The 27,180-nt window shown below is 35.9% G+C and overlaps 3 protein-coding genes across 7 annotated transcripts; 2 read left to right on the forward strand and 1 right to left on the reverse strand.

Annotated features, from left to right (window-relative positions):
- Positions 1 to 6,274: 6,274 nt before the first annotated feature.
- On the forward strand, positions 6,275 to 11,994 carry LOC121235641 (polyadenylate-binding protein RBP45C-like). The gene is made up of 7 exons (XM_041131986.1): positions 6,275 to 6,726; positions 8,028 to 8,502; positions 10,184 to 10,239; positions 10,316 to 10,446; positions 10,580 to 10,676; positions 10,774 to 10,938; positions 11,664 to 11,994. The coding sequence occupies exons 1-7, from the start codon at positions 6,436 to 6,438 to the stop codon at positions 11,664 to 11,666; spliced, it is 1,218 nt and encodes a 405-aa protein (XP_040987920.1). The 5' UTR covers positions 6,275 to 6,435; the 3' UTR covers positions 11,667 to 11,994.
- Positions 11,995 to 12,618: 624 nt separating this feature from the next.
- LOC121235639 (polyadenylate-binding protein-interacting protein 4) lies at positions 12,619 to 21,502 on the forward strand. 4 transcript variants are annotated; one of them, XM_041131980.1, is made up of 13 exons: positions 12,625 to 13,891; positions 14,542 to 14,663; positions 14,779 to 14,930; positions 16,049 to 16,202; positions 16,857 to 16,888; positions 17,208 to 17,265; positions 17,381 to 17,411; positions 17,906 to 18,117; positions 18,583 to 18,837; positions 19,924 to 20,025; positions 20,169 to 20,219; positions 20,413 to 20,500; positions 21,067 to 21,502. In XM_041131980.1, the coding sequence occupies exons 1-13, from the start codon at positions 13,711 to 13,713 to the stop codon at positions 21,213 to 21,215; spliced, it is 1,587 nt and encodes a 528-aa protein (XP_040987914.1). In that variant the 5' UTR covers positions 12,625 to 13,710; the 3' UTR covers positions 21,216 to 21,502. The 4 variants fall into 4 exon arrangements, with proteins under 4 accessions (XP_040987917.1, XP_040987914.1, XP_040987916.1 ...); XM_041131982.1 differs by having other exon boundaries at positions 12,627 to 13,891; positions 20,425 to 20,500; XM_041131981.1 differs by having other exon boundaries at positions 12,630 to 13,891; positions 16,052 to 16,202.
- Positions 21,503 to 21,837: 335 nt separating this feature from the next.
- Positions 21,838 to 26,130, reverse strand: LOC121235640. 2 transcript variants are annotated; one of them, XM_041131985.1, is made up of 3 exons: positions 25,821 to 26,130; positions 22,454 to 23,711; positions 21,838 to 22,346 (listed from the first exon to the last, which is right to left on the reverse strand). In XM_041131985.1, exons 2-3 carry the CDS (start codon positions 23,624 to 23,626, stop codon positions 22,233 to 22,235), a joined length of 1,287 nt encoding a protein of 428 aa, XP_040987919.1. In that variant the 5' UTR covers positions 23,627 to 23,711; positions 25,821 to 26,130; the 3' UTR covers positions 21,838 to 22,232. The 2 variants fall into 2 exon arrangements, with proteins under 2 accessions (XP_040987919.1, XP_040987918.1); XM_041131984.1 differs by having other exon boundaries at positions 21,838 to 22,355; positions 25,821 to 26,126.
- Positions 26,131 to 27,180: the final 1,050 nt, after the last annotated feature.

The following is a 27,180-nucleotide window of genomic DNA, read 5'->3' on the forward strand; positions in this document are numbered from 1 at the left end:
CGTATAGAAATCTTTCCGGAATCCATTTTTGATTAGCTAGCGTCCGTGAATTTTTGTTTCCATTCATTAATGTGAAAAGGCTTTTTAAAGTCTCATTATTCACTGTTTTTTTTTTTTGGCATTTTCTGTTAGAAAAATTATCTAAATATCAAAAATCGTGATATTGAAATTTAGGCACTTTCTATCTTTCTTTTTCCACAATTATTTGGTATTTATTTTATTTTATTGAGGCTGAGCTGAGGGTGAACTGCGCAGTTTGATGATAAGAAAAATATTACTTTATCCATTCCATTTATCTCTCCAATTTGACATCTCTTATATTTTAATTTTTTTAAATTTTTTTTTTATTTAATAGTTAAGAAAATGACTATTAGTGTATTAATATTTTTTTATATTTTTTAAAAATGTTTTAAAATAATAAAAACAAATATGAATAAAAAAATTTAAAAAAAAATAAAAATAAAATTTTTAACTGGTAAAATAGAGCAGTACATTCTAAGCGGTAGAGTAGCACTGCTTTTAATGATAAATACCGATTACGTTATACATTTATATGGAGAATCATAGGGTTCAAGTAATCTCTCAGGACAATATTTTGATTCCATAACCTCTCATATTCATGACTAAAGGTTCGAATTAAAAATAATAATAATCTAAAAATTACATCTCTTTTATGATACTTCTTTCCCAACCCATACACACCAGATGTCTCCATATCTTGAGATGATAAAACCTGCAAATCTGATGGTTTCTTTCTCAACGCGTTTGCAAAAATGACCAAAAGCGTTTGACAAAGTGACGTGATTTCTTGTAATCCGTTAAATTTACTTTACAATATTTCATTGCCTTGTAACTGAAATGATATATTCGGCAAAACATCATGCTGTGGATAAACAATACCAACTATATGTGACCGGTTAGCTGAACTCTTTCTAATTCTTCGTCAAGGATTCAACAAAAACAAAGTCAACCAAATGTTTACATAAGATCAACTTTCTTTGAAAGCAAATTATCAATCTAACATGCTAAAACAACATTTGTTGCAAATTGTTATGCACATTGTCTAGTTGTTTCCTTAACACTGTTGGTAGTTGAAGAATTAATGATGTCGGGAAATCAACATTGCTAAAGATTGCAATTCTTGTTTTCTTTGTAAAAAAGAGAGAGATAATATTTTGGGTTTTTTTGTTGGTCATCTTGGGTAATTTGTAATGTTTTGGGTCATTACCTCATTAATTTTGTAAATAGTTTTATATAAAGACAAACCTAAAATAAGACAATAAATCAACTTTCTGGTTTGCTTCTATTTTCAAAGACAGAGAGTTTCAAAGTTTCTTTGCCAAAGGGTGTGTGCTTTTTCACATTTTCATGACTGTTCTCAAGCAGATTGTTGGGGATATTGCATTGACACTTTCATGGGTGTTTTTTCTTGTATACTCATGGAGGGAGAAGTATGATTAGTTTTGTAATGACTTTGCTTTTTCTTGTTTTATTTTTCTGCTCACAGTTTGCATTAATTATGGGCCTAATATTGTAGAATTTATATATGTGGCTATAAACAAATTAATAGTTTGAAAACTATTAAAGTCTGTTTCATTTAGGTGAGGTTTGGATAGTGAGATGAGATGACATAGTTTTAGATAGTTGAATAAAATATTGTATATTATATTTTGTGTGAGAATCTGATAAAGTTGTAATGATGAAATAAGACGAGTTTCCAATTCAAACCGGAGCATAAACAACTATCATGTATTCTTCCATGACAGTCAAGAATCCAACTAACAGCTATTCTTTCCGCATCATTTGGATTGTACATCCCACGTGGATGACCCAAAATGGTAGATACCAGTGACAATATATATGACAATCCAGGCTTTCCATGTTGAAGTTTCCAAGCATCAAGAAGCTCCAAGAAGTTAGAAGAAGCCCTTATATATAGACAAAGCAATTCACCTCCAGTGTTACCTTTTAGGTCCCATTTGGATAGTGAGATGAGATGATATGATATGAATTTAGATGAAAGTTAAAAGTTGAATAAAATATTGTTAGAATATTATTTTTTAATATTACTATTGTTTTGAGATTTGAAAAAATTAAATTGTTTATTATATTTTGTGTGAAAATTTGATAAATTTGTAATGATGAGAAGCGATGAGATAAAATCGTTTTTGTATCCAAATGGAGTCATAGTAATTTAATGAACTCTTTTACACCATCCGAGCATAGTTTTATATCAATTGAATTAATCATAGGATTTTGCTATGTACAAATGAATTTGCAAACCGATACTGACGTGGACGATCTTGTCAGATGTTAATGTTATATATATATATATATATATATATATATATAAAAAGAAAAAGAAAGAAAGAAGTAAACACAAGGAGAAGAGAGAAGAGGCAGAACGTCGCAAGCTTCATCGTCTCGTCCCTGAGAAACTCTCTATTTGCACGCGAGTTCACAAAATCTCCATTTGCTGTAGATTTTCATCTCCATCTTCTCCATCTGCTACAGATTGTTGGTGGGATTGCTTGGATTAGTGATTGTCCAAAAATCCTTAAATCTCATTCAAGATCGGTCATCTCCTTACAAAATAATCATAACTTAAATTTTTGTCTTGTTTTGGGTCGATCAGCAAGACCAAAGAACAATGGGAAACTCTGAAAGGTTACTTCCTTCTCCACCACATACTTGAAACATTTTCTTTATGGGTCTCATGGGGCCCATTTCCTTTTTCACTCTATTGCATTAAGTCTACACAGTTTTTTGCCTTCTCATACGTACACTTTTTTGCCTTCTTAGCTTCTTTTTCAATTGTTATTAAGTTTCCATATTTGATTTCGTAGAAAACAAACTCGAAATTCCGTTGGAACGATTTTGCAGCTGGAACGATTAAGCTTCAACCTTCATCTTCTCGTTTGGGCCTTCTTTCCATCTGCACGAGAGTTCACCAAAAAATGTAATGGAGCACTGACCACCATTGTAGTCTGTCTTTTCTCCTTTGTGCGACCCACTAAAACAAAAAACAAAAAAAACCAACAACCCCACCTCCGTCACTCAAGGGATTTCCTCTCCGCATAATCCAAATTTGAAATCTTTTAATTACAATGTTTTGAATGTACCTATTCGAGGTTGTATATAGTATGTGTTCATTGTATTGTCCTACTTGAAAGTTTTGAAAGGCCGGAACTAAAAGACAAGGACAAATCTCCATAAATGCATTGCCAATTTGAAGGAAATAAGAGAAAATGATCTTTACAGAAATCTGATTCCTTGCTTAATTTACCAGACCATACATGGCTTTATAGCTTAAGTCCCTACATTTTAACTCTGATTTTTTCATGTATTGAAGATCATCATGAATCTGCTGCCTTCATACAATTTATTTCCAATCTGCACCATTTCATTAAAGGAAGGAAAAGTCAACATTTTCACCTCAACATTGGTACACATATTGGTGCGCAAATCTACTTACATTCAAATTTTTCCTTAATGATATGCAATATTTCTTTTAAGTTTAGCTTCATGGGTCACTTTGCCTTCAAATATGGGATCTGCTCGTTCAACCTCACTATTATCATCATCATCATCTACAATTACTGCAATTGAAATATGAACATAAAATAAAGAATAGAGAAAACCTTATAAACGGTTGGGCTGTTGAATAACCAATAACAACCCTCCAATTATAACCTGCCACGTAGTTCTTCCATTTTACATGTTGTGTACCTATCTACACCGAAGCCTTCATTTCATTTCTCAATTCGTGTCTAATCTTTCATCTCACTCGAAGCCTCACCGAAGCCCTCCTCCTCCCTCTTCCACCTAGGCACACATTGGTCACCTTCTCCGACGCAGAAGCCTCATCCTCTCCCTCTTCCTACGAATGTCAGTCCAAAATCCTCTCCCTCGAAGCCTCACCAAAGCCTCATCCTCTCTAGTAAATGTCCGAAATAAACTTTCTAGTTATGTAAACAAAAATTAGTTCCATGAGGGTTAATAATAGTAGTAAGTTTTAACGAACATTTACCATAAAATGTAATGACTTTGTTGTGTGAATTGCTTGTAAAGAAAAATATAGTGAGTGTAATGGCCACTGGAATGACGGAAGAATAAGAAGGCACACAAGATGTTTGATAAAAGGCTCAGTAGAGCCACTGATACTAGCTACTGAGCCTATTGTCGGTTCCAACATACATCCTCACCGTTTTGGCTTACTTGTGGCCAAGTTAAAGATATATGTAGTACTGCATAATTTGAGAGTTTTTCACATCTTCCACCTTGTCCCATTTAATATATAAGCATTATGATTTACTGATGTGTTTTCAATTAAGAAATTATTTTTCTTTTTATTTTTTAAGAAAAATAAGTAAATTAAAGGATGGTATAAACAATACAGACAACCCCCATGAATTCTAAAAGTGCAGAAACTAAGGCTACGTTTGGGTACCAAGAGTACCTCAAGTACTCTCACTACTATTCATTACTTTATTATTATCTTTCACCTACTTTTTTACTATTCATTACTTTTTACCTACTATTCATTATTTTATTATTACTTTTTCACTACTATTCACAAACATTCTCAACACTTCTCATGTATTCTCACTACCCAAACGTAGCCTAAGTGTCAGCCCTTTGTGGCATTTAATCAAACACATACCTAAATGTCAGCCATGAAATCCTTGTGGGTAACTGGTTGCATCGGCGTCGGACTAAGATTGGAGCGGTGCAAATGAGAACAAAGATGTTTCACAAGTACAAGAGAGGGGCGGTGCAAACGAGTGGTCGTTACACGTTTAGTTATGCTAGTGCAAGAGAGGGGTGGTGCAAACGAGTCGTCGCGTTACGTGTTGGCATCGGACTGAGGGCGGTGCACAGAGACCAGCAAAGCAACGAATGGTTTTGGGTGGTGCAAATGAGAAAGGAGCTAACTTGATTCTCTTTGGTCTAGTGTATTTCTCTTTCAGTGTTTTTTCTTACGTGTCTTGAGTTGAATGGAGGGTTGCTTTTGTGGGATTAACAGTCGGACCGGTCTAAAGCGCTTCACTAAAGAATATTGTTACTGTTTCCTGTAATTCCAATCACAATCAATATTTATTTTATATAAGTCTCATTCAGTTTATAGTTTCGTATTGAAACCCGAAAGAAATAACTCCTATAAATTAAATCATATGTTATGTTTGGTTGCTTAGAAAATTAAGAATAACAAACATCGGTGTACTAAACCTCCCATTTAGATGAGTCTCGGGTTGGGTTTGGATAGACAATTCAGATGAGATGAGATTATATGTTTTGAATAGCAGTTGAATAAAATATTATTAGATATAATCTTTTAGTATTATTTTTATTTTGAGATTTGAAAAATGTTGAATTGCTTATTATATTTTTATACGAGAATTTGAAAAAATTATACTGATAAGATGAGATGAGAAAGTTTGTATATTCAACTCAAAGAGACATATCCTCAAATTTAAAATGATAAAAGATTAAAACTAAATATACGAATGAACGAGAAAAAAAAAAAAACATAAATACGATGATAATTGACACGTAGAACATTAACATTCACTAATATCCAAGAAATTTCGTAACCCCTTAACCCAATCACTGTCCAGAATAAGTTCCGATATGAGAATTTCTAGACATCTCATCTCCCAAAAAAATCCTCCAAACGGCTAAGTTGAGAGCATTTTATGTTTGAATTGGGCAGTTTTTGAAGAGATTTCTTAGTATATTACAAAAGGTTTTTTCGGAATTCGAAATTGGAGCGACAAAAAACTTGAGGAGTGATATATGTACTATGTAGATGTGTACCTTGATCTTCCAAAACTGAACTCGATTCCTCCATTGAAGAGTTCAGACAAAGCTTTCCTTTAATGAACGTTTGTACTGGGGATTCAGGAAAATAGGGTGCAAGAGCGCGAACGAAAGGGACGAGTTTTAGGTCTGTTAATTACCCAAAGCCCAACTCCACTTTTATAAACAGACCAATAGACTCAAAAATGACAGTCCAAAACAAAGCTTAGCGATACACATGTTTTATGGGAAGTGGTAGTATTAAATAAAAATAAAAAATAAAAAAATTAAATAGAAAAAAATAATAAATGAATAATAATAAATAATCCAATCATTTTCCATGTTATATTATCCGACGTGCCCTTTCACAATACGTCCAATAGATCCAATCCACGTGTCATCCCTACCTCTCTTCCACCCTCCCAACCCCACGCGCCCCTATATAATTCCCCCTCGGGCCCTCAACCTTCTTTCTTCCCGTCGCTGGTGCCCTGACTAGGGTTTAGAATCGATCTCTCGTCTCCCCCCCTCCCCCTTCTTCCTTGTTCTGATTGATCTCTCCCTTGGTCCAGTTTCCTTATTTTGGTTCGTTTGTTTTTTTGTTTTCTCTGTTTGTTTTGCGTGTGGATCTTAGCCATGATGCAACAGCCACCACCGATGTCATCGGATCAGCAGAGCCAGCAGTACCAGCAGCAGCAGCAGCAGCAGCAACAGTGGATGATGATGCAGCAGTCTCAGCAGCAGCCGGTCCCTCCGGCAGGTTGGGCCCCCCAGGCCGTGCCGCCGCAGCTGGCGCAGGCTCAGGCCCAACAGTATCCGGCCGCGCAGAACTCCGGTTCCGAAGAGATCCGGTCTCTATGGATCGGGGACTTGCTGCCCTGGATGGAGGAAAATTATCTCCTCACGTGTTTTACTCACACCGGAGAGGTAAAAAATATGTGTGTTTATATATATATACCTGTGTGTGTGGACAAATCCGTGTGCGTATACGTCTATTTTCTTCCGATCTAGAGCTTTGTTTGTGTGGGTGGAAAATTTGCGTGGTTTTTGTTTAGGAAAAGAGTTTCTCCTTTTTTTTTTACTTTTTTGGGCCTGGGGCTCTGTTTTGTTTGGGTTATATAGTAGATTTGGCATTGTCTACTGTAAGTTAGGGTTTCGAATATAACTTGCTCATTTGTTGCGTAATTGTATTATATCGTCAGTACTTGATTTCTTAGAACCTTAGTTATGATATAACTTTTGTTCGGCTAAACTACTCACAGACCAGCTGTCATTTATGGTAATTCTCTGTGTGGTTGTGGTTTTTTCAATTTTATTTTACAAATCCAAAGGCAAATTAGCCCGGTTTTTTGCTAGCTTTTCGGTCGTGGGAATGATATATGGGAAGAAAATAATTCCAAGGGATTGGCCCAAGTGGTGAAGGCCTTGGTCTTGGGTATCATTCCCTTCAAGGTCCAAGGTTTAATACTTCATGAGTGCAAACAATCCTTTGAGACCACACCCCTTGGTGAAAAGCTAGCGACTTAGCTAGTTCCATGTAGGAAAATTTTTGAGGGTGCGGTTCACCGGGGTTTACTTTACATGGGTGGGTCCGAATGGCCCTGTCTTGGAGAGGTTTCCGACATAAAAAATATATAATATACATATATATATATATATATATGGGAAGAAAATATTAAATTTGTGAATTTTAATTTTCTTCTCTTTCTATGTGTAAAAAATTTATTTTCTTTCAATTTCATTTTCATTGAGTCTTTTCTTTCTGTTTGTTCTTTTATTATTTCTTTTCTTTCTGCTTGTAAAAAAATTATTTTCTTACTTTTATAAAAATAAATTATTTTCTTTCTATTTCATTTTCGTTGAGTCTTTTCTTTCTATTTGTTCTTTTATTAAAGCTTTCTTTCTGTTTCGATGGTCCTGATGAAAATCGTACCAGGAGTGAAGCTGAAAGGGAAATAAAACAAGTTTGAAATTACTTACTGGTTTTATAATCTTTCATTTTTTGTCAGTTCTTTAACTTAAAAAAAAATTTGTCAGTTCTTTATATTATGCTAGTAGTTTTAGCTATTGAAGCTAAGTAAAAATTTGCAACAGACTTGGCCATCAGAAGTTTGCACATCCTACAATCCAATTTAATTGTTCTATAAGTTATTGCATATTCGCCCTTTATCACCGCTCTCTTACCATCTCTTATTTCTGATCTCATTGTTTTTATTGTGTTATTTTAGGTTGTATCAGCCAAGGTTATTCGCAATAAGCAAACGGGAGTATCTGACGGTTACGGTTTCATTGAATTTGTTAGCCATGCTGCGGCAGACAGGGTTTTGCAAACATACAATGGCACATTAATGCCGAGTACCGAGCAGAATTTCCGGCTGAACTGGGCCACTCTTGGCGCTGGTGAGAGGCGACAAGAAGATGGTCCTGACCATACAGTTTTTGTGGGTGATTTGGCGGCTGATGTTACTGATTACTTGCTTCAAGAGACCTTCAAAGCTGTATACAAATCAGTGAAAGGTGCAAAAGTGGTCACTGATAGGACCACTGGACGTTCAAAGGGTTATGGGTTTGTCAGGTTTGGTGATGAGAGTGAGCAGTTGCGATCAATGACTGAAATGAATGGCCAGTATTGTTCTACAAGGCCCATGCGCATTGGTCCAGCCTCTACAAAAAAACCTGTTGGTGGACAGCAATATCAGAAACGTATGTGTTGGTATCCCTATTAATACTTTGGTGCGATTGCTTCACAAGATTTTGGAACTTAAATGTTGCTGCTTGATTTATGTTTTTGCTTGGTCTACTTGTTTGCTTTGTCGCTTTCCTTTCTTTTGCTGGGGGAAAGGGATCTCTCTTGCCTTATATGCTAGTGTTTCTTTTTTTTTTTTCCCTGAATTGAATTGTCAAGTATTTGACTGTTCTCAGTTATTCATTTGAAGACGGGCGGGACTTACACGATCATTTCATTCCAGTACTTACCTTTGTAAAATTGGGCACATTTCAATTCTCTTAAAACATGCAAAAACTTATATAAAACTCATGTTGTCTTAAAGCAGGACACCAAGAGGCTCTCATTTTTGGGGGGCCTGGAACTGATTTCAGCTGAAATGATTCCACTTTAATCCGTGGCTCATTTTAGGTCAGTTATCTTGTTTATGTCGTAAAGTTCATACTTATTGTGGCATTTTTTATGCTACATTCAGAATTACTTTTCCAGTTACTTATTCATTAAGAATTTCCAATTCCATACATTTTAAGAGTTACCAGTCAAGTTTAAATTCATTCCCTTTTCCAAATTTTGTATATTTCCATTTCCATTATTTTTTACCTACATGAATCGTAGAAACCTATGTTCTTTTCTGACATGTGATTTAGTTACCCTGAGCCCTTCACATAAGGTTGGATACCAGTTTTTGTTTTGTAATTTTTTGGCCCATGCCTGATAGTGCTGTTACTTTAAAGATTTTATAGTACAAGTAATGGTGCTTGCTCTTTTTTTCGTTTTTGGTTTTCAATTGAGGGCTTAAAATACCTATAGCAGCGCCTGATAGTGCTGTTACTTTAAAGATTTTATAGTACAAGTAATGGTGCTTGCTCTTTTTTTCGTTTTTGGTTTTCAATTGAGGGCTTAAAATAACTATAGCAGCCAAGAACTAAATACTTTGTTAGCTTTAATATACAATTTACTATACAATTTACTAACCCTGTCATGATGGATTTGTAATTTGAAGTTTTATTCTTCAAAAATGCTATAGTACATTCTCTGTTCTTGTGTTCTTATTACTGCAGTTATATCATTTCCTCCTGTTATTTTTTGTATTGCTTGTGTGGCATCTCAATTTTGGAGGGAAACTTGATTCCGGGTGTCAGATACTTCCACTTCCATGGTTTGTGATGGGGTCTTAGAATCTTAAATATATCACTAGATTCAACAATTCACCTGTAGCGGTTTGTCTTATTTGTTTAAAAGTTACTGCATGTTCTAAGGGGATACTATTAGAGGGTTTTTCAATCTGTTGAGATATTTATTTCTGTTCTGTTTACACCTGGCATATTCATTCTCTTGATTGTCTTCCAATCTAGCAAATCTATGATATTATTTTTTTATCATATGGAAAAATAAATAAATAAAATTACATATGTCCATATGATTGATTTTGGGGAACCCACATTTGGTTCCAGGAACTTGTTTAGTATGTTTTTGTCATTGTGAACTGATTCAAAATGGCTCAGTTCAGAATGAATGTTTTTGGCACCGCATCAAATCATCTGTCTGAGTGCATGGTGCACCCATTTTGCAGGAACATGAAGAAGTTTAGATGCTATATATACGCCCTGAAAACTTTGATATTAATGTTGTTAGTTCACATGTATTTGTTATTTGCAGCTACTTACCAGAATACTCAAGGAAACCAGGGGGAGAATGATCGAAATAATACAACTGTGGGTAGTTTGCTATAATGTTGATATGATTTACTTCCTGTGATATGCTAATGACACTTGATACTGCTGGTGACAGATATTTGTCGGGGGTTTGGATTCAAGTGTCACAGATGACTTGTTGAGGCAAGTGTTTGGCCAGTTTGGGGAGTTAGTTCATGTCAAAATACCAATGGGCAAGCGTTGTGGATTTGTTCAATTTGCGAGCAGGTAACATTCTCTACATAAAGTGCCCTGCAAGTCTGTCTGACTCTCTCTCGCTCTCTCTCTCTCTCTTCTCTTCTTTGTAACATCATCAGTTTTAGTTTTCTTTGTAACATCATCAGTTTTATATGTACTTCAGAGCTAGTGCAGAGCAGGCACTATCACTAATGAATGGGACTCAGTTAGGAGGACAAAGTATTAGACTGTCATGGGGGCGTAGTCCGTCAAACAAGCAGGTTTTGAGTTGTGACCATTTTTTTTAACGACTTTTTTACTGTTTATGTTTCCCATTATCTGGATGATTTATAGAATCTATCTATTGTGCTGGCTCAGACACAGCCAGATCAGACACAGTGGAATGGTGCATATTATGGGTACCCACAAGGATACGATGCATATACATACGCACCCCCTGCCCAGGACCCTAACATGTATTATGGAGGCTATCCTGGATATGGAAATTACCAGCAGCCTGGTGCTTACCAACAGCCACAGCAGGTAACTAATGTTGCGAGTTTCAGTCTCTTTTCCTCTCTGTATAGTCATATTTGAAATCAGGTTAACCCCAAGGGATTGGCCCAAGTGGTGAAGGTATTGGTCTTGGGGTATCACTCCCTTCAAGGTCCAAGGTTCAACACGTGCAAACAATCCTTTGGCGCCACACCCCTTGGTGAAAAGTCAGTGATTTAACCAATTCCGTGTAGGAAAACTTCCGAGGGTACGGTGCACAGGACCGGAGTTTACTCTACAAGGATGGGTCCAAAGGACCCTGCCTTGGAGAAGTTCCCTGACATTAAAAAAAAAAAAAAAATGGAATCAGTTTGCTCACAAGGTGTCCCATCAGCTAACTTCTAGTTCCTCTCTGATGGAAATGCTTCTAAATGAAAAGGAGGCGGTCATTATCTGTGCTGTTGATTGTGAAAAACTGCAGCTTTGTTGGGTGGGTTCCGCTGAGTGGATTGGAAATCATTTTGTAATATTATTTTGCTGATTGGCTACCCGGGGCTGATGTTCTGTGACTGGACATAATTGGATATATTAGGTTTCCAATGGCCTTTTGACAAACCTTTTTATATAATTTATTGTTAAGCAGGCGTGGGAGGCCAGTGGTGTGTTGTGAAGCTAGAATATTCTCTGTTATCATGCTTGTCCTCTATTCACAATTCACATGTTATATTTGGATCATGGTGTTCATAATTTGTTTATATTTTTGCCATGTGCAGTGATCTTTACCCACTTCAAGTCTGAAGGCCGGCCTCACTGTGTTCCCAGTGCAATTTAGGTTGGATTTTTGGTCATTGGCTGTAAGAAGGATGGTGTGATATCAATTTGTTTTAGTTTTAACTTTTCTTTTTTCTTTTTATTATTATTATATTTTTTTTCCCGTTGTGACGAAGAGTAATATGAAGGCACTAGTATGGTGATGCTGGTGTAACTTTTGTGATAGTGTTGGACAATATGGATTTGCCAATATTTGGTAATGGTGTTGTTGTATGGAAGGTACTATATGTCTACATATTGATGTTGCGTGACGTTGATGCTTTTTAATACCCCCCAAGTACTGATGGTGCTTTATGATTGATTATATGTATGTACGGCTTTACTTTTCCGAAAAGAAAAAAATAAAGAAAATTTTTTCCAATATGAACTTGTTTCAAATTCCTCTAGATTCATGATATTCTTCTCAGAACCTCTAATGAGAATCCTTATTAATAAAATGATGATGGCAGTGGTTCAGCAACAAATACTTTAAAACTTGACCTAAATTTAATGCATGCATGGATTGTAGTCTAGACAATTTTGGATGCGAATTACTTCGTTTACATAAAAATGCTACCACAGAAAGTGGTGATTTTATGAAGAAAGATCGTTTTGAAGTATTTTCGGCAATGTACGAACTATTTTAACCACTTCCAATTCCAAATCCATGCATTTCTATTGGAGAAAATTCGATCATATTTTCTTGGGTTTGACTGTAAAACAATTAGGTTTACAAAATTCAATTTGTATAAATCTTCGACGGTGGGTAGAGAGAAGCATCATAAGGCATTCAAACTCTAGCTAAAAGCAAGTAAATAAATTTCATATCCAATTTCTAAAAACACATGAGTAAAGTAAACAAAACAATAAAATTGGATTAGATTAACAAAAGAAAACAGAAGAAGATGATTGTCTCCCAAAAAATTTCTCAATTTCTCTGTTTCTATTTTGATGGATTGAAGTATTAGGGTTTATGTTGGAGGTATGAAGGTTGGTTGTTTGTATCAAGGAAAATGATGATAGAAACATAGAAGACCTACTGTGATGGAGAACACAATGTGCATACAAGGTGTTTGCTAAAATGTAGAAGAGAAAATCACAAGTGTATTGTATTGCTACGGGATCTGAAAATGCCATCGATTATCTTTCCCTTCCAATATCACAAGTGTAGAAGCAAGACTTGGTCGTTCTCTTCCCCTCCCAATATCAGTCCCATCGATTATCTTTTCCTTTTACAGATGATGTAAATGCAAATTCACAAAGAAGAAAATGAAGCAAAAACAGAACACGATTAGCCTATGTGTCGCTAGAGGAGACGAAGGCGTGTGGGTTTCAACCGTGCAAACTCCAGCCGTGCGAGAGGAGGGTGCGAGCTGCTATGCAACGAGGCGGATAGGGGGTGTGAAGGGTTTCTGCTAATCTACAATAATCAAATGTAGTGCAACACATGATAGCTTAGATAAAAAGCCTAGGTGTCAGCTAATTAGTGGTGAACTATTCTTCTATGTTTATTAGCCCGACCGCTTCGCAGGTTCTCTTTTTGAGATACAACCAAAGTTAGAGTGGATTCAAGAATCGCATGCCACGCCACTCTGTTTGAATTTCATGCTTCGTGCACCAAAAATAAAATTACCTTTTTCTTTTATTTATTTATTAGTGGAGCAATAAATTCAGAAAAAAGAAAGTGAGATTACGTACATGCCCCTATGTTATTTACTTTTAGACGGTGATGCCCTGGCGTGGGGAGGGAGGATCTGGAGAGAGACGCATTACGTGCGCAAAAGCTCCTCTTTTCATTCATTTATTTTCCCTCTTGTATTAAGTTTTTTCCAATTCCCTCACATCCTAGTTAAAAGCCCACAAAGGAGCCCATCGCTGCTTCAGATCCCTCCCTGCATTAACTTCCAAATCACGCTGTGAAAGAAAATTCCAGAAGAGAGAGAGAGAGAGAGAGAGAGAGAGTACAGAAAGAAACAGAGCAAATTGAATCAGCTGAAAACAGTGATCATTATGGGCTGCAGAGACAGAGAGTTCCTGAACGATGAGACCTCTTATTCTTCTTCTCCTTCATTGAGTGAGGCTTTGATCTTGGCCACTATGTGCATCATTGGCCTCCCAGTTGACGTGCACGTCAAGGACGGTTCTGTCTATTCTGGACTCTTCCACACTTCCTCTGTCGAAGACGACTACGGTATGTCGTTTAATCTTTCCTATTATTTTGCTTTGGGTTTTGGAATTTTTATTCAATTCATATATCGATCATTTCTGGGTTTTTATTGTTGTGCGAAAGTGTATCGGGATTTTGTTGTTTGGAACAAATTGCATCTGGGTTTTGATTTTCTTGAGGAGTTATGGTGGGCATGATTGGGCTGGGTTTGGTTTGTCTGGAATTTGATCTAGGTTCGCCGAGTATATTGCTTCATTTCTTCCTTGGAGTGGAAATGAGAATGAGGAATCGATTGTTTATATTTCCATTTTTCTTTTCCCAAAGGCGAGACAATGACAAAGTAAGTTTGATTTGTTCCTCCTTTAGAATATTTAGAAAAGGACCAGAAGTGAGCAATCTGACTGTGAGATGATTTATTTATCAGATTTGAGAATGATGTTATATTTTGCTCAACCGAACTGGTACAAGTAAGAACCGTATGACTTAGTCTATAGGAGGGGCTTTTACTTTTCAGATTTGAAGTGTTAATCACTATAAGGATCTGATTGGATATGAGCCATATTTGGTCATTGTATTTTAGAATCAAGAGGGCTTCAAGTGTCTTTCAGAATAATATTTTTTACGCTTATGTAGTATATTACCATATTTACCAAATTGATTTTTGCTTTGCTTAGGTATCGTTCTTAAGAATGCAAGTTTGACTAAAAAGGGAAAAAGTTATTCGAATGTAGCAAATGGTGTGCTCATAGACACACTGGTAATCCACTCAAGTGATCTAGTTCAAGTTGTTGCAAAGGTATGTCACTATTCTGATTCTTTTATTTTGTTTCACTCCTAATTTATTTTCACTCCTAATTTATTTGATATCATGTAGAACAAATTGTGCGATAAAAATGTTGCATTTTGTGTAGGGGGTTCAGCTTTCAGCTGATGTTGTTGCGAGAAATATGGCTGGTGATCATACAGAAGCTGTTGTAGGGATTGTACCTTCTGAGCATCCAGTGATGGAGGCAAACAAAACTACGAAGTCTGCCATACATAAGAATAAAATCAATCAGACAAGGTAGTCATTGTTAGATTCATATTGACCGAAATCATGGTTAAGGAGTATTCCTTTTGACATTTACTTATGATTTATAACAAAAGGAGAATACCAGTAAGTGTTACGAATGGTTTGAGGCTAGGTTATTAAAGCTTACTTTTTGATCAGCATGCAATTAATTATGAGCAGATATCTTTTCTTTTTGCTTGCTCGCTTGAGAAATTAATAATCTAACAGCACTCAATTAAGAAAGTAGCAATTGACATTTTGTAGCCAGTATGTCTACGGCTTTTATGTAGGCATTTTCTTAATATCCAATCTGAGGACTGCATGGATTTGTACTGCCCTCTTTGGTTGATAGTTCTCTTAGAACCAATAGCCTAATCTAAGGGATTTGTTTGAGCATTTCCTCTTCCATGTTTCCAGTGAAAATATGTGCAAAATGTTATTCATCATCACATCATATGTTGAGGTTGACTGTAGACTATGTTTGAGAGTCTTCTTCTCGACTTTATCAATATCAATATTTCATTATTCTTTGCAAAAGCTATTATTCAATCAGTGCTCTCCATGAGCCCATTAGCCTGATGGCCAAGTACTTATATCCTTGTTATTTATTCACTTTTATTTTTTGGATAAGTTAAACTGAACACTTTCTATTGGGACCATAGGTTCAAATCTCAAAATAAGCAAGGTCTATGCTTTAACATGTCTGGTATATGGAGGTGTTGTAATCTTTAAAAAAAAAGTTGGGCGAAGGTAAAAAGGTTAAATGGGGTTATTATATATAATCTTATTAAAAAATTATATAATCTTTAATTATATATTAGTGGTGCAGTGGTGATTTAATCTGGGGCTTATACCTGAGTGCTTAAATTTGTGAAGAATTAATAACAAGTTTTATTTATCATAAAAAAAAGTTTTATACTCGCTCAAAAGTCTTGACTAGGCTCATGTTTTAATGACTTAATTTGTTTTCCTGAGGGTCCAAGCTTGAATTTGAGTTATTGGAGAAAAGTTGCATGATTATTCTTTATCGGGAGTTTTAATAAAGATGACTGGTTACTAATTACTCTATTTTGAGACAATATCTCTTCAATTTTGGTATAAACTTATGTACATGTTATCACATGCAAAAGCAGGAGTTCGGTTCGAGCAGAGAATGGCTTTGCTCATGGTTTGATGCCCAAAATATCTGGAGGGAAGCATGAACGGAGAAAATCACCAACAAATCAGATAGGGGATGCTTTGGAAATTGAAGATGGTAAAAGTGACAGGATAAGTTCAGCAAAGGTACTCTCTCTCTCTCTCTCTCTCTCTCTCTCTATACACACACACATACATATGCATGTATGTCTATTCTCTTTATATGTGCGCGTGTGTGTAAAAATTCAGCTAATATCAATTAAGATTTGCCTCTTCTTTTCATGTTCCTGAACAATATGTTCATGGATGGATATTCTAATCTTGAGAGGTTTAGTTTTGTGGTAACAACGCTAGAAAAATGCTAGCTACATCTGCACTGTAACCCAAAAAAGTTGATCTTGAAGCATTGAAGCTTCCCTAAATTCAATTGTAAAGCCCAGTTTCACCTAGTAAGTAGTTAATATGGGAATTAGAACTCATGATTACCTTTATAATTTAGGTACTCTATGTGAATTATTATTTTTCCCAGTGTGGAGCTTAGGAGCTATGTTTGCTGTAAAGCTGTCATGCTTCTTTTTTTGTTTTAAGAAAAGATCCAGCCAAATTGCTTGTTCAAAGCTAGTAGATGATGGAAGGCCTTTTGTAACTTTTTTTTTATAGGGTAGGCTACACAGCCCATAATATGCGGGTTCATGTGTTGCATGTGAAACTTTGTAAGATAATCTTAGTTTTTGGAGGTCGGTGTGCATCTGTCAGTTATACTTTAGTTTTCTTTTCTCACTTGATCTCTTCAATATGCAGGTTGAAGAAGCTTCTGGAGAATCTGATGGGAGGTATGCCTAACCATTGAGCTTATTTAATGTTGGGAGTGATATCTTGATGATCCCCCTAAAAGTTGGGCCCTAGTTGCTGTCCTTGGCCCTAGCATCAGGAGTGCACATCAGTTGGATAATTTTCTACCATCTGTCTATTCTGGCAAATAGAACCAGAGATCCCTTTGGGGCAATTGCCTTTTTTCATACATATAGTGACGTGGACGCACTCTTGTGCGGCTTCAAAATATTTCCTCCTTTTATATTTTCATCTTTATATTTGTTTGTCATTCTCGGTTCCTGTATATTGTCTTTCTGACTAACAGGCTAAATATGACAGGTCAAACAGTGAACAAGATATTTTCAGAGAGAAGATGGAGTGTCATAGGGAAGCAAGTGTATGTTTAGACGAACATAGTCATTCCCTTTACATAGATTATGGATTTTTGGAAAGTAAAAATATTTGCCTATTATAGTTTTCAATATACTCACCGGTTCAATTGCTTTGTGCAGGCTGATGAAGTTCAAGGATCTACTTCAAGTTGTGAATTCAATATCCATTGTACTCTTTGGAGGGATTAAAATCATCTGAATCACGTCTAAATAGAAATCACATGCCTTGTTATAGTAGGGGATGTTTCTTTATATTAGCAGTCAGCATCTTAGCCACCAGTTCTTGTTAAGCTCACTTCCACATATTCACTATTTTCTACAATAGTACCCACCCATTTCTGCACAGTATTAATAGCTGAATAGAAATTGGGTCGATGCTTGTAATCTTTTTTAAACATGGCATTCTCTCTATTGAGATGCATCTTGATCATCATTCCCTTGCAAGTGCAAAACTCTCTGACTAGGCGATTGGTAGATTATTATGTCATTTTGCCTCGTATAACTTGAAGTTATCGTTCTAGTTCTCTGTGTCTGAATATTGTTTAATACTTTTCAATGCAGTGGATACCAGCCTTACCCAAGTAAAACCTGTTGAGGATGGGTATGCAAAGAGGACATCCCAACTCTTGCCAAATGAAGCATCTGGTGATCCTGCTACTCGACCGGTTAAACCAGACAACCAATGCTGTAAAAGGCCCTCCTCAGCAGAAACTTCTTCATCCGATGCGATTTCTTCAGGTCTTTCGACTTCTTCCAAACCAAATGTGGATGTCACCTCAAAGTCAAATCTTAGTTCATTCACAACATCAACTGAAATGGTCCCTCAACAAAATCCAGAATCTAATAGAAGTTCTAAGGTAATTTATTTATCTGGAAAAACCATGTTCAATTCCCTTGAATTGTTATGTTTAGTTCAATTTATCTTGTCTTGTGAGTTATTGGATGCCTGTCTTGACCATCTAATTTTTAATCATCAATCGGGTCACCAATAACCTATTTGTTTCATTATAAAAATTCTGTTTTAAGTGTTGATTGGAGCATCTTGGAATTAACAACTGTATTTGAGAACCATTGACTAACAAGTATTATTTTTTATAAGTAAGATAACTGTTATTGACAGCCAAATAAGTACAGGGTATACATTGGTATATCCAAGTATGATTGCCATTAATATTTTCAATTTGGAGGTCTTCATTTAACTCTCAATCACTGGTGTTAATACAAATAACTGGGTGACAGAACAAATTTAGAGAAAGTAAGAAATAGTGTAGCATAATTAATGGTAATGAAGCTGATTTCTTTTGACATTTTTTTTCTTCTAGGAATTTAAGCTCAATCCAGGAGCAAAAATTTTCTCTCCGTCCCTTGCAAATCCCATATCAATGGCTCCAGCAGTGCCAACTGTTGCAAGCATGACTTACATACCAAACAACTCTCCTGTGGGGCCTGTTGCTTCTGTTCAACCAGAAACTGAATTCAGCACATTTGCATCTCGTTCATCCATGAATGTCAAGGTTGTCCCGTATGGTAATTTGACAGCTGGAAATGGTGTCAGCGGTTCTCGATTTTCCCAACCTGTATGTATTATTAGGTGTTTCTGAGTTCTTATTCTTACATGTCATTAATCCTCTTGGCAATAATTTTAGCAATGCACTTATAGATGGTATTGTGGCAAGAAATAGGCCTAAAGTCCTTCAGCTTAATTGGTTTTATGTGCTTGAGGAATCACCACAAATGCGGTGGCATTTACCTCCTTCAATAGGCTGCCTGGGTCAAAGAAAGACTTCACAGCCTTTACCACCTCATTTCCAACATTATCCCAGGCCTTGAGAAAGGATGTTGTTCCCATTTGGGCCTGGTGCAGCGGTGCTTTATTGTTGTTCAATAAGAATAGGACAGCTTTGATCTCATCCTCAAGACACCTTTTTCTCTCGATCTTACAACCAGAAAATGAAGTACTTGTTCTGAATATGTGTGGAAGATCTTTCTCTCTTTCTCTGGTTTCATAAGCCAAGGGATCATTTTCTGGTTTTTAACATAACCCACTTCTGATATGTTATATGAGCAGAAGATCTTTCTCCTATTTTCTAGTTTTATAAGCCCTGGAAACATCTTCTTTGAATGCTTTGTAGTAGTTGAACTAGTCCAATCTAGATCAAATAAGAGCTACTGGAATGACTGCTGCTTAGGATTAGAAAATCATTGTACCTAAAATCTGGGAACTTCTTTGGTTATTGAAGAATGTTGCAAAGTTTTTCTATCTAAGAATTCCTTGTGCAAAAGGAAAGAAAAAAGAAGTATTAAATTACAATTAGAGTTAGTTTCAGGTAACTCCAGAGTCCGTCAGTTATGAGACTTCCAACCTTTTGCCCAATGGGCAAAAAAGTTTTACAGGGTTTAGTTTGTAGCATTACCTAAACATGCGCCTTGTTGATTATCATGTCTTGTTAGATTATCATTAGAACTTAGAGTTCTTAGGTTTTTAATTTTCTGGAGTTTCTAGCACTTTTTCCTTTATATTTTGTTTAGTATCCTCATGTATGCTTCGTATGTACTAGGATAACACCTCTTACAGTATTAATAAATTTTATCTTACTTAATAATAAAAATAATTTATATTTCTTAGGTGTGGGTTTCATTGAATTTTTCCCTTATGGCTATAGATTTTTGGACCTATGGGAAGCAGGACTCAGCCACTTCGATATACTGGACAGTATAATCCTGTTCAGGCTGGACCTGCATATACACATCCAACAGCTCAAGCTGTAAGTAGTAGAATGATTTCGTGGGTCATACTTGTAGTGATTCTATAGTATGTATAGCCTGATGTAACTGGATTAAGAGACATTTTGAGTTTCTTGCTCGTTACCTGGTTATTTATAAATTGATAATCTCTCTCTCTCCCCAGGTTATGGTTGGACGATTGGGTCAGCTTGTCTATGTCCATCCAGTTTCTCACGTAAGTTACAGTGTCTGCGAGATACTTGATCGCATTTGTGGATTATAGTTCAGTCTCTTTTTCCTCTATTTTGTGGATTAGTCGCTATTTTTCTCTTTCCACGTCATGCTTATCTATTGCACCTAGATTTTATATATAAATCTATTACCGTGATTTCAACTGATTGCTTAGTCACTATTATTTCACATTGAAGGATTTGGTTCAGGGTGCAGCCGCTATCTCACCGCTATCTGTGCATCCTGTCTTGACTCCACATCAAGTCCAATTTCAAAAGCAGCAAGGTAAATGGAAGGCTTTTATGTCCATGCTGAATATTTATTATTTTACAGAATATTGTTGCCGTTGGTATCATTATTATCGATGAAGTTAACTACTAATATTCAATTTTTTAACCTGTATATGGTTGCACTTATAGCTTCTAGATTAAATGTTATGTACCAAGGAGTGTTACCAATTGCATATGAAGAGCTGACAGCTCAGCTAGTGATCATGGTAACGGTCCAAAGTAATGAAATTAGTTGGATTTTGGATATATCTCAATCCCAATAACTAACATATTCTTTAAATTTAACTCAAGTTGGTCTTCTTGCTAACTGATTGAGGTGGACTAGGTAACCTATATATACAAGGGAAAGAAATAATGAAAATGATTCAAACGTATCCAATTTATTTGCCCTCTTATCCATAGAAAATGATTGTGAAAGGAAGTGAGATTTCCTTAGGAAAGATTATTTTTGGAAAACCAAGGAATCGGTTAGAGTAGGACTGATTCAGGTCCGTCCACCAACCTTCTGAAATGCTCAGTTTTCATTGAAGCATCATCCTTTCTGTTTTTTGAAATGCGCAGGAAGTGCAGTAGGCCAAGCGTTGCATCTCTCTGGACAGCAACCTTTCGCAGTGCCAAACCACATCCCACTTGTGCAGTCTACCTTCCCTGCAAACCGCCCAATTTCAGTCCCAGGAGCTAATGGTCTCTACGGCACCAAGTTTTCATGAATAGGTTTTCGATTTCAATCACCTCAACAGGTTTTTGTTTTTGTTTTTTTTTTTTTTTTGAATTTTTTTGAATTTTTATAATCATAAAATTTTGGCCCACAATTTTGTATTCGAGAAAAGTCCTCCAGTTTAACAGCACTGAGTTATAAGTGTTATCGCTTTGAAGTAAAAGATCATATCCCTTTAATTTTTAAACAAGGGTTTGTTCAGTAGAACCCATTTTATGGATGAAGGTTTATTACCCCATTAACAATGTATGACAAATGAGTCCTCATGTTTCCAGATTCCTTTAAGAGCATGCATGCACTTGCATATCTTCTTAGCCGCATTTCCTGCAAATGGTGGTCTCCACAATCCATAATTAAGCTGTGGAAATTGAACTACAACACAGCTAAACAAGAGTTGAATTGTTGTGAATCATGGCATCCGATACGGATTTCTTACAAATTACTCTTCTGAGTAATTCTACATATAATCTTAAAGTGCATAAATATCATACCATTAAAAAATTAATTTTTTTATGTATATCTCATTTTTTTTTTAAACGATTATGCGACGGTTGTATAAATCACGATTGCAAGTATCTTCTCTCTTTTTTCTCATCTAACAAAATGTGTGCTCCCCATGAAACGCCATACCATATTTGATTATAACCGGAAATTTTTCAATTGTAATGTATGCATACGAGCGGTACCAAGCACCCAACAAGAGGCTATTCATTGTAACTAAATTACAAGCACTATGAGCAAAGAAGACTTAAGAACTACAAGCTGAAAAGGCACAAAGTGACAAGGTCGGATCCCGAAGGCGTAACCAAATATGGATCCTCTGCCAGCCCTTTCCTATTTTAAGATCCCAACCTTCCACATAGTTGTCTAATTTTCCTATATGCTTCTCCATAATTGACTAATTCCAGTCAGTCAATCTGGAACTTCTTGTGAGTTACTTGCGAAAATTGCATATACAAGATACCAGTTCAAAGTGGATTCTGTTCAATCAGGCACTTGATTTTCCGGACTATTTCTTCGTATGATCAATATCTTTATCTCCATGATTAGTTTCCGGACTCCTTGGTTCTTCTAACTTCAGTCCACAAGCTTTTAATGGCTGCTGGTTCTCCATTGAGGTTTCCTGCAAAACCTAGTTTTAAAGTGCCGTGCATCAGTGCCTAACTGCGCATGCGTTGAGTATTCGAGTACATAGTCCACTACAAAATAATGTTAAAGGATTATTTTTACCTGCAATAGCTCAGTCATTTTGCCAGTTATATTATTCTCAATAGGTTTTAAAGAGGGACCCGGCTGGTTCTGAAGATTAGGCTGTACCGCCTGCAGGGGCTCAATTAAGAGGGGCTGATCCATATCATTAAATTCATCTTTCTGACCATGGCCAGAAACTTTAACTGACATTTTACCAGCAGACCCACTACTATCAATTTCACTCTTCGCTGACTCTGATGGAGCTTGAGTTCTCTTGCTGACCTCAGTCGATAGATTCTCCGAAGGCATGCCAGGCAATCTTGCTGATGTGCCTTCTAAATCGGGTAGCACCTCTGCTGGAGGTTGAATATACGAAACATTTTCACTTTGCAAATCTTTTGGTGTAACCTGGTTGCTGGCTTGAGGTGGAGAAGTAAGTGCTTGGTTTCCAATTGTTGGTACTTGGTTGTTGAGGGTTGAAGCATCTGATGATTGAGCACCTCCAACCTGTTTGCTCTTTGAGGCTACCAAAGGAGCACCTTGGATAGCAACTGGAGATGGTTGGTTTGCAAGTGCTACCCCACTAGCAGGTTTGAGCACCAGAGGCACTACATTGCCCCTTGGGACTACTGAAGAAGCCTGTTTGCCTTTGAAGGCCACAAGGCTAGCAGACTCAGGTGCTACTCCAGGCACCTGAAATGAATTATTTCCATTTCTTGGAGATTTGAAATTTTGCCTTTCTCTGTATTGAGGGTTGTAGCCATGGACCTGAGTATAAGTTTGTGCTGGGAGGGGAATCTCATTGCGCCTGATCATTCGAATGTCTGGGGCCACATCATTCTCAGCTGAAACAGGAATGAAATGTCCAGGCTTAAAGACAACACCCCTCAAAGTGGTGTCGGAGTTGCCAACCCGAACGCTCAGCAAATATCCGGCGTCGAATCCTGCCTCAATGACACCAGAAACTCCCTGGCCCACCATGTCATCATTTGCATCACTAATTGAATCAACCTGACGGGGCTGATTTCCATTCACAACTTCACACACAGGAGGGACACGACCATTCACCCCACGGTTTGAACTCTGATCCTTCGCAACATGAGCTTTCTCCCCATTATCTAGCCTCGGATACTTCCGCGGACGACCCCTTTTGCGCTTCATGGGGACATCTGCCGAGCCATCAGGGTTGCTCCCTTGGTAGGCTTGGCTCATCTTAAGTATTACTTGCAAATTTTATCTCCTTTTTTTTTATAAGTAAATTTTATCTCCTTTCAGCGCAATCTTTCTATAGTTTATCCTGCATCCAATGGCCACATGGTCATAATCTGATGCCATGCATTCTTTTCTCTAACAATCTCAGCAGCCTAAAAAATTTGTTACTACCATGAGCTCCAAACTAAAATATACTTTAAACATACAGATAACTATATGTTTGTTCCAAGTAACCAGAATATTAATATAGAAAAATATTGCCAAACAACAAAAAACAGCCATTGATGTTTTCTTTGCTATTATAAACTTAAATCCAGCTTCAAAAGGTTATTGAAAAAACCAGCCACACGGTGTCCATTTATGACTAGACATTTTAGCTCATTCAAAGTCAGGTGTGGATGGATCAATGAAACATCTTTTTTTGATAAGTAAACCAATAGAACATGTTATAAAGCAAGAATTAAGCTCATAAGGAAAGCCCTTGATACCTTTTCCCGTGGCATATAGATTACAGAATTAAGTTTATCCTTATATTCAGGCAGAAACTCTTAGGGATCTAAATCCCACTAGTTCCAATGTTTACCTCACCAGGTATAGAATGAAAATCAGATACTACAAGCAACACGCTTTTTTTTTTTTGGATAAGTTGCTAATACAAGCAACACATGTGACTATAAAAGAAGAATGGCCATTTAGTAGCAATTACCAACAGGTTCTTCAAGTATTTTATCGTCTTTGACCCTGAGGAGGGAATTTAATGGAAATGAAGACAACCAACTAACCAAAATTACACATTTTCTGGAACCATTGGTAGAAGTTGGAAAACGAAGCAGACCCTAGGATTTTACATTTCAAAATGTCCGGAACCTCAAAAGGCATTGTATACTACGGATGCGAGAATTGAGACTTGTGCACCTCTATTAAACAGTTAACATCAAGCTCTATACCAATGACATCCAGTAAGTAGATTTCTGATATTTTACTCAATGTTGCAAAGACTATCAAAATCAATAAAAAAGTTGATTTCTTGTCATTCGGCACAAATATAAGAGAATCAAAATCACATATTAAGTAGACTAACAAACCATAACTCCCAGCTGCAGAAAAGGCAATTGGTATTTCATTTGCTTAAATGGTCAACGAATTCCTTTCTGGTGCATATAAATCTTTAAAACAATCCATTCAATAGAATAAAAAGATAAAGCCTTCTCGGAGTTGCGTCTCTTTTACCAAAAAATGTTTTGAACAACTAAGAGATGCACACACTTGCATCATGAAAAAAATTAAACATCAATTCTTCCCATTGTATGGCTATGTCATGGAAAAGGGCACATATATCCAAAATTTATTGTCAACCATGTAGGCTTATAAAGGCAAGCCTTTTCGCAATATAAAACAATTTGAGCATCCAGGCATTAGCTCTACAACTATTATACCACCTGAGCTAAACTAAACTATAAACCATAGAGCAATTTGCTTGCAAACCCAATCTTCCAGTAGTTGTCAAGTAGAGCTGTAAATAGACGTACTTGCAGTATAAAATCAAAAAATCTACGAGTGAGTACCAATTATGCACACAATAACTGAGGACTTGAGATGGGTACAATTTTGTATTTAATAAAAATATATTTAAACTTCTATGCTTCCAAAAAAAAAAGGGTGATCTTACTCTCACAAACCCTGATACTCTTTTTGGTCGCTGAAACGTTTTTTTTTTTTTTTTAAATGACGACTTAAGAAAAAAGAAACTCTCTCAAAAAAATACGCCAAGCTACACTATCTAAGCAAAAACCCAAAACCACTCCATGTTGAAAGCTCTTTCATATAGCTTGAGCGTTGAAAGTCTTCAAATAGACTGGAGCGTTAGATTCTTCTCTTTTTTTCTTTTACTTCTTTCAAAGGGGAATGAATCGAATGGATAAAAGAAAAGAAAGAGAATTAAATTAATTCACTGGATTTTGTCTCTGCAAATGGTTTTCTTTCTTCACTCTTTTCTCTAATTTATTTCATGGTATAAAAAATCATGGTATCAAAGCCAACAAGAGAATTAGGGTGCTGAAACAATAGCCCAAAACCTGATTGGAAAATAAAAAATCTAAATTTAGGGCTTGATGATGGAGAAAGAAAGCATGCAGGAGAAGATAAAGTGTGCTTTAGAGAGCAAAGATGAGTTAGGGATTGCGCGAGGCCGTACCTTTGGGATGTGTTCTGGGTGAAACCAAAGAGAAATTGTTTTTTTTTTTTTACTGACTGTAAAACTAAAGAACAATTTGCAATCACTTCTCGGAAAACAGATTCAGGAACCCCAGATGTGTTTCGGGAGTCGACAGAAAACCTGGACCGAACTTGTTCTTCTTTTCTTTTTTTTTCCTTTTGTTGTCTCAGGCGGAGAGCGCGAGCTCGGTGACTGTGTTCAGTGTTGCTGCTCGTCTGGGTAGTTGGGGTGAGAGGTGGCGAATTCAAAGCAGTGAAGACTGATACCGTGTCGGACTGTTACGAGGAGTGGGAAACCTGGCAGTAAGAGGTTGCCACGTCGTTAGAACACATGATCCCGCCGAATTATAAATTTTGTGCGTAGAAATATTTTAAATAATTTGAATTAAAATATTTCATTTAAATTTTGAGGGAGAGAGAAAAAAAAAATTAAATAAAAATATTATAAAATAAAAATATTATTTTTTAATATTATTTTATTTTAATATATATAAAAATTGTATTATTTTTATGTTTTGTCTAAAAATTTAAAAAAATTGTAATAATTAAATAATGATTAGGTGAAAAAGTTGAATATTTAAAATTAAAAAATATTTGTATTTAAGCGGTATCTAGAAAAAAAAAAGTATGAAAAATTATGATATGAGATTAGATAAGATGTTTTATGTTTCCGCACAAAAATGAGTTCATAACTTATGTTAACTCGAAAAATCTCTTTTTTAATTTTAAAAAATGTATTTATTTTTAATTTCCATCCCATCAATAAATAAAGTACTAGAAAAGTTATTTGTAAATAGGAACAACAGCTCTTTCAAATTTATTTACAACTCATTTAAACAAAAAATTCCGCATCCTTCTAGAGTGAAAAATCATTGTCAAAACCACTTTGTCTTGATTTTGTAATTCAGGCTTTTGTGAGTGATTGTGGTACGGCAACTAAAAAATCATTGAAGAATATTCTTCCCAAGTGTAAGCTTAAAAGCAGTTCATTCTTTTATCCTTCAGAATGTGCAAAGTTGTGACATAAAGACTGGTTTAGTTAAACAAAATAAAACTATCTTATCTCATTACGTAATTATTATAATTTTTTTAAATTTTTACATAAAATATAATGAATAATTTAATTTTTTTAAATTTTAAAACAAAATTATATTAAAAAATTATGTTTATAATAATATTTTATTCAACTTTTAACAAATATTTCATCTCATTTGAACTGCGTAACCAAACGAAAAAACAATGTTAAAGAATAACCACTAATCAAACCTGTGCTTGAGCATAAAATGGTTTTTTGCTACTACTGGAAAATGATGGCAACCAGTTACCCAGAAACATTGATG

The sequence above is a fragment of the Juglans microcarpa x Juglans regia genome, chromosome 6D, assembly GCF_004785595.1.
Source record: "Juglans microcarpa x Juglans regia isolate MS1-56 chromosome 6D, Jm3101_v1.0, whole genome shotgun sequence".
Classification (NCBI taxonomy): Eukaryota; Viridiplantae; Streptophyta; class Magnoliopsida; order Fagales; family Juglandaceae; genus Juglans; species Juglans microcarpa x Juglans regia.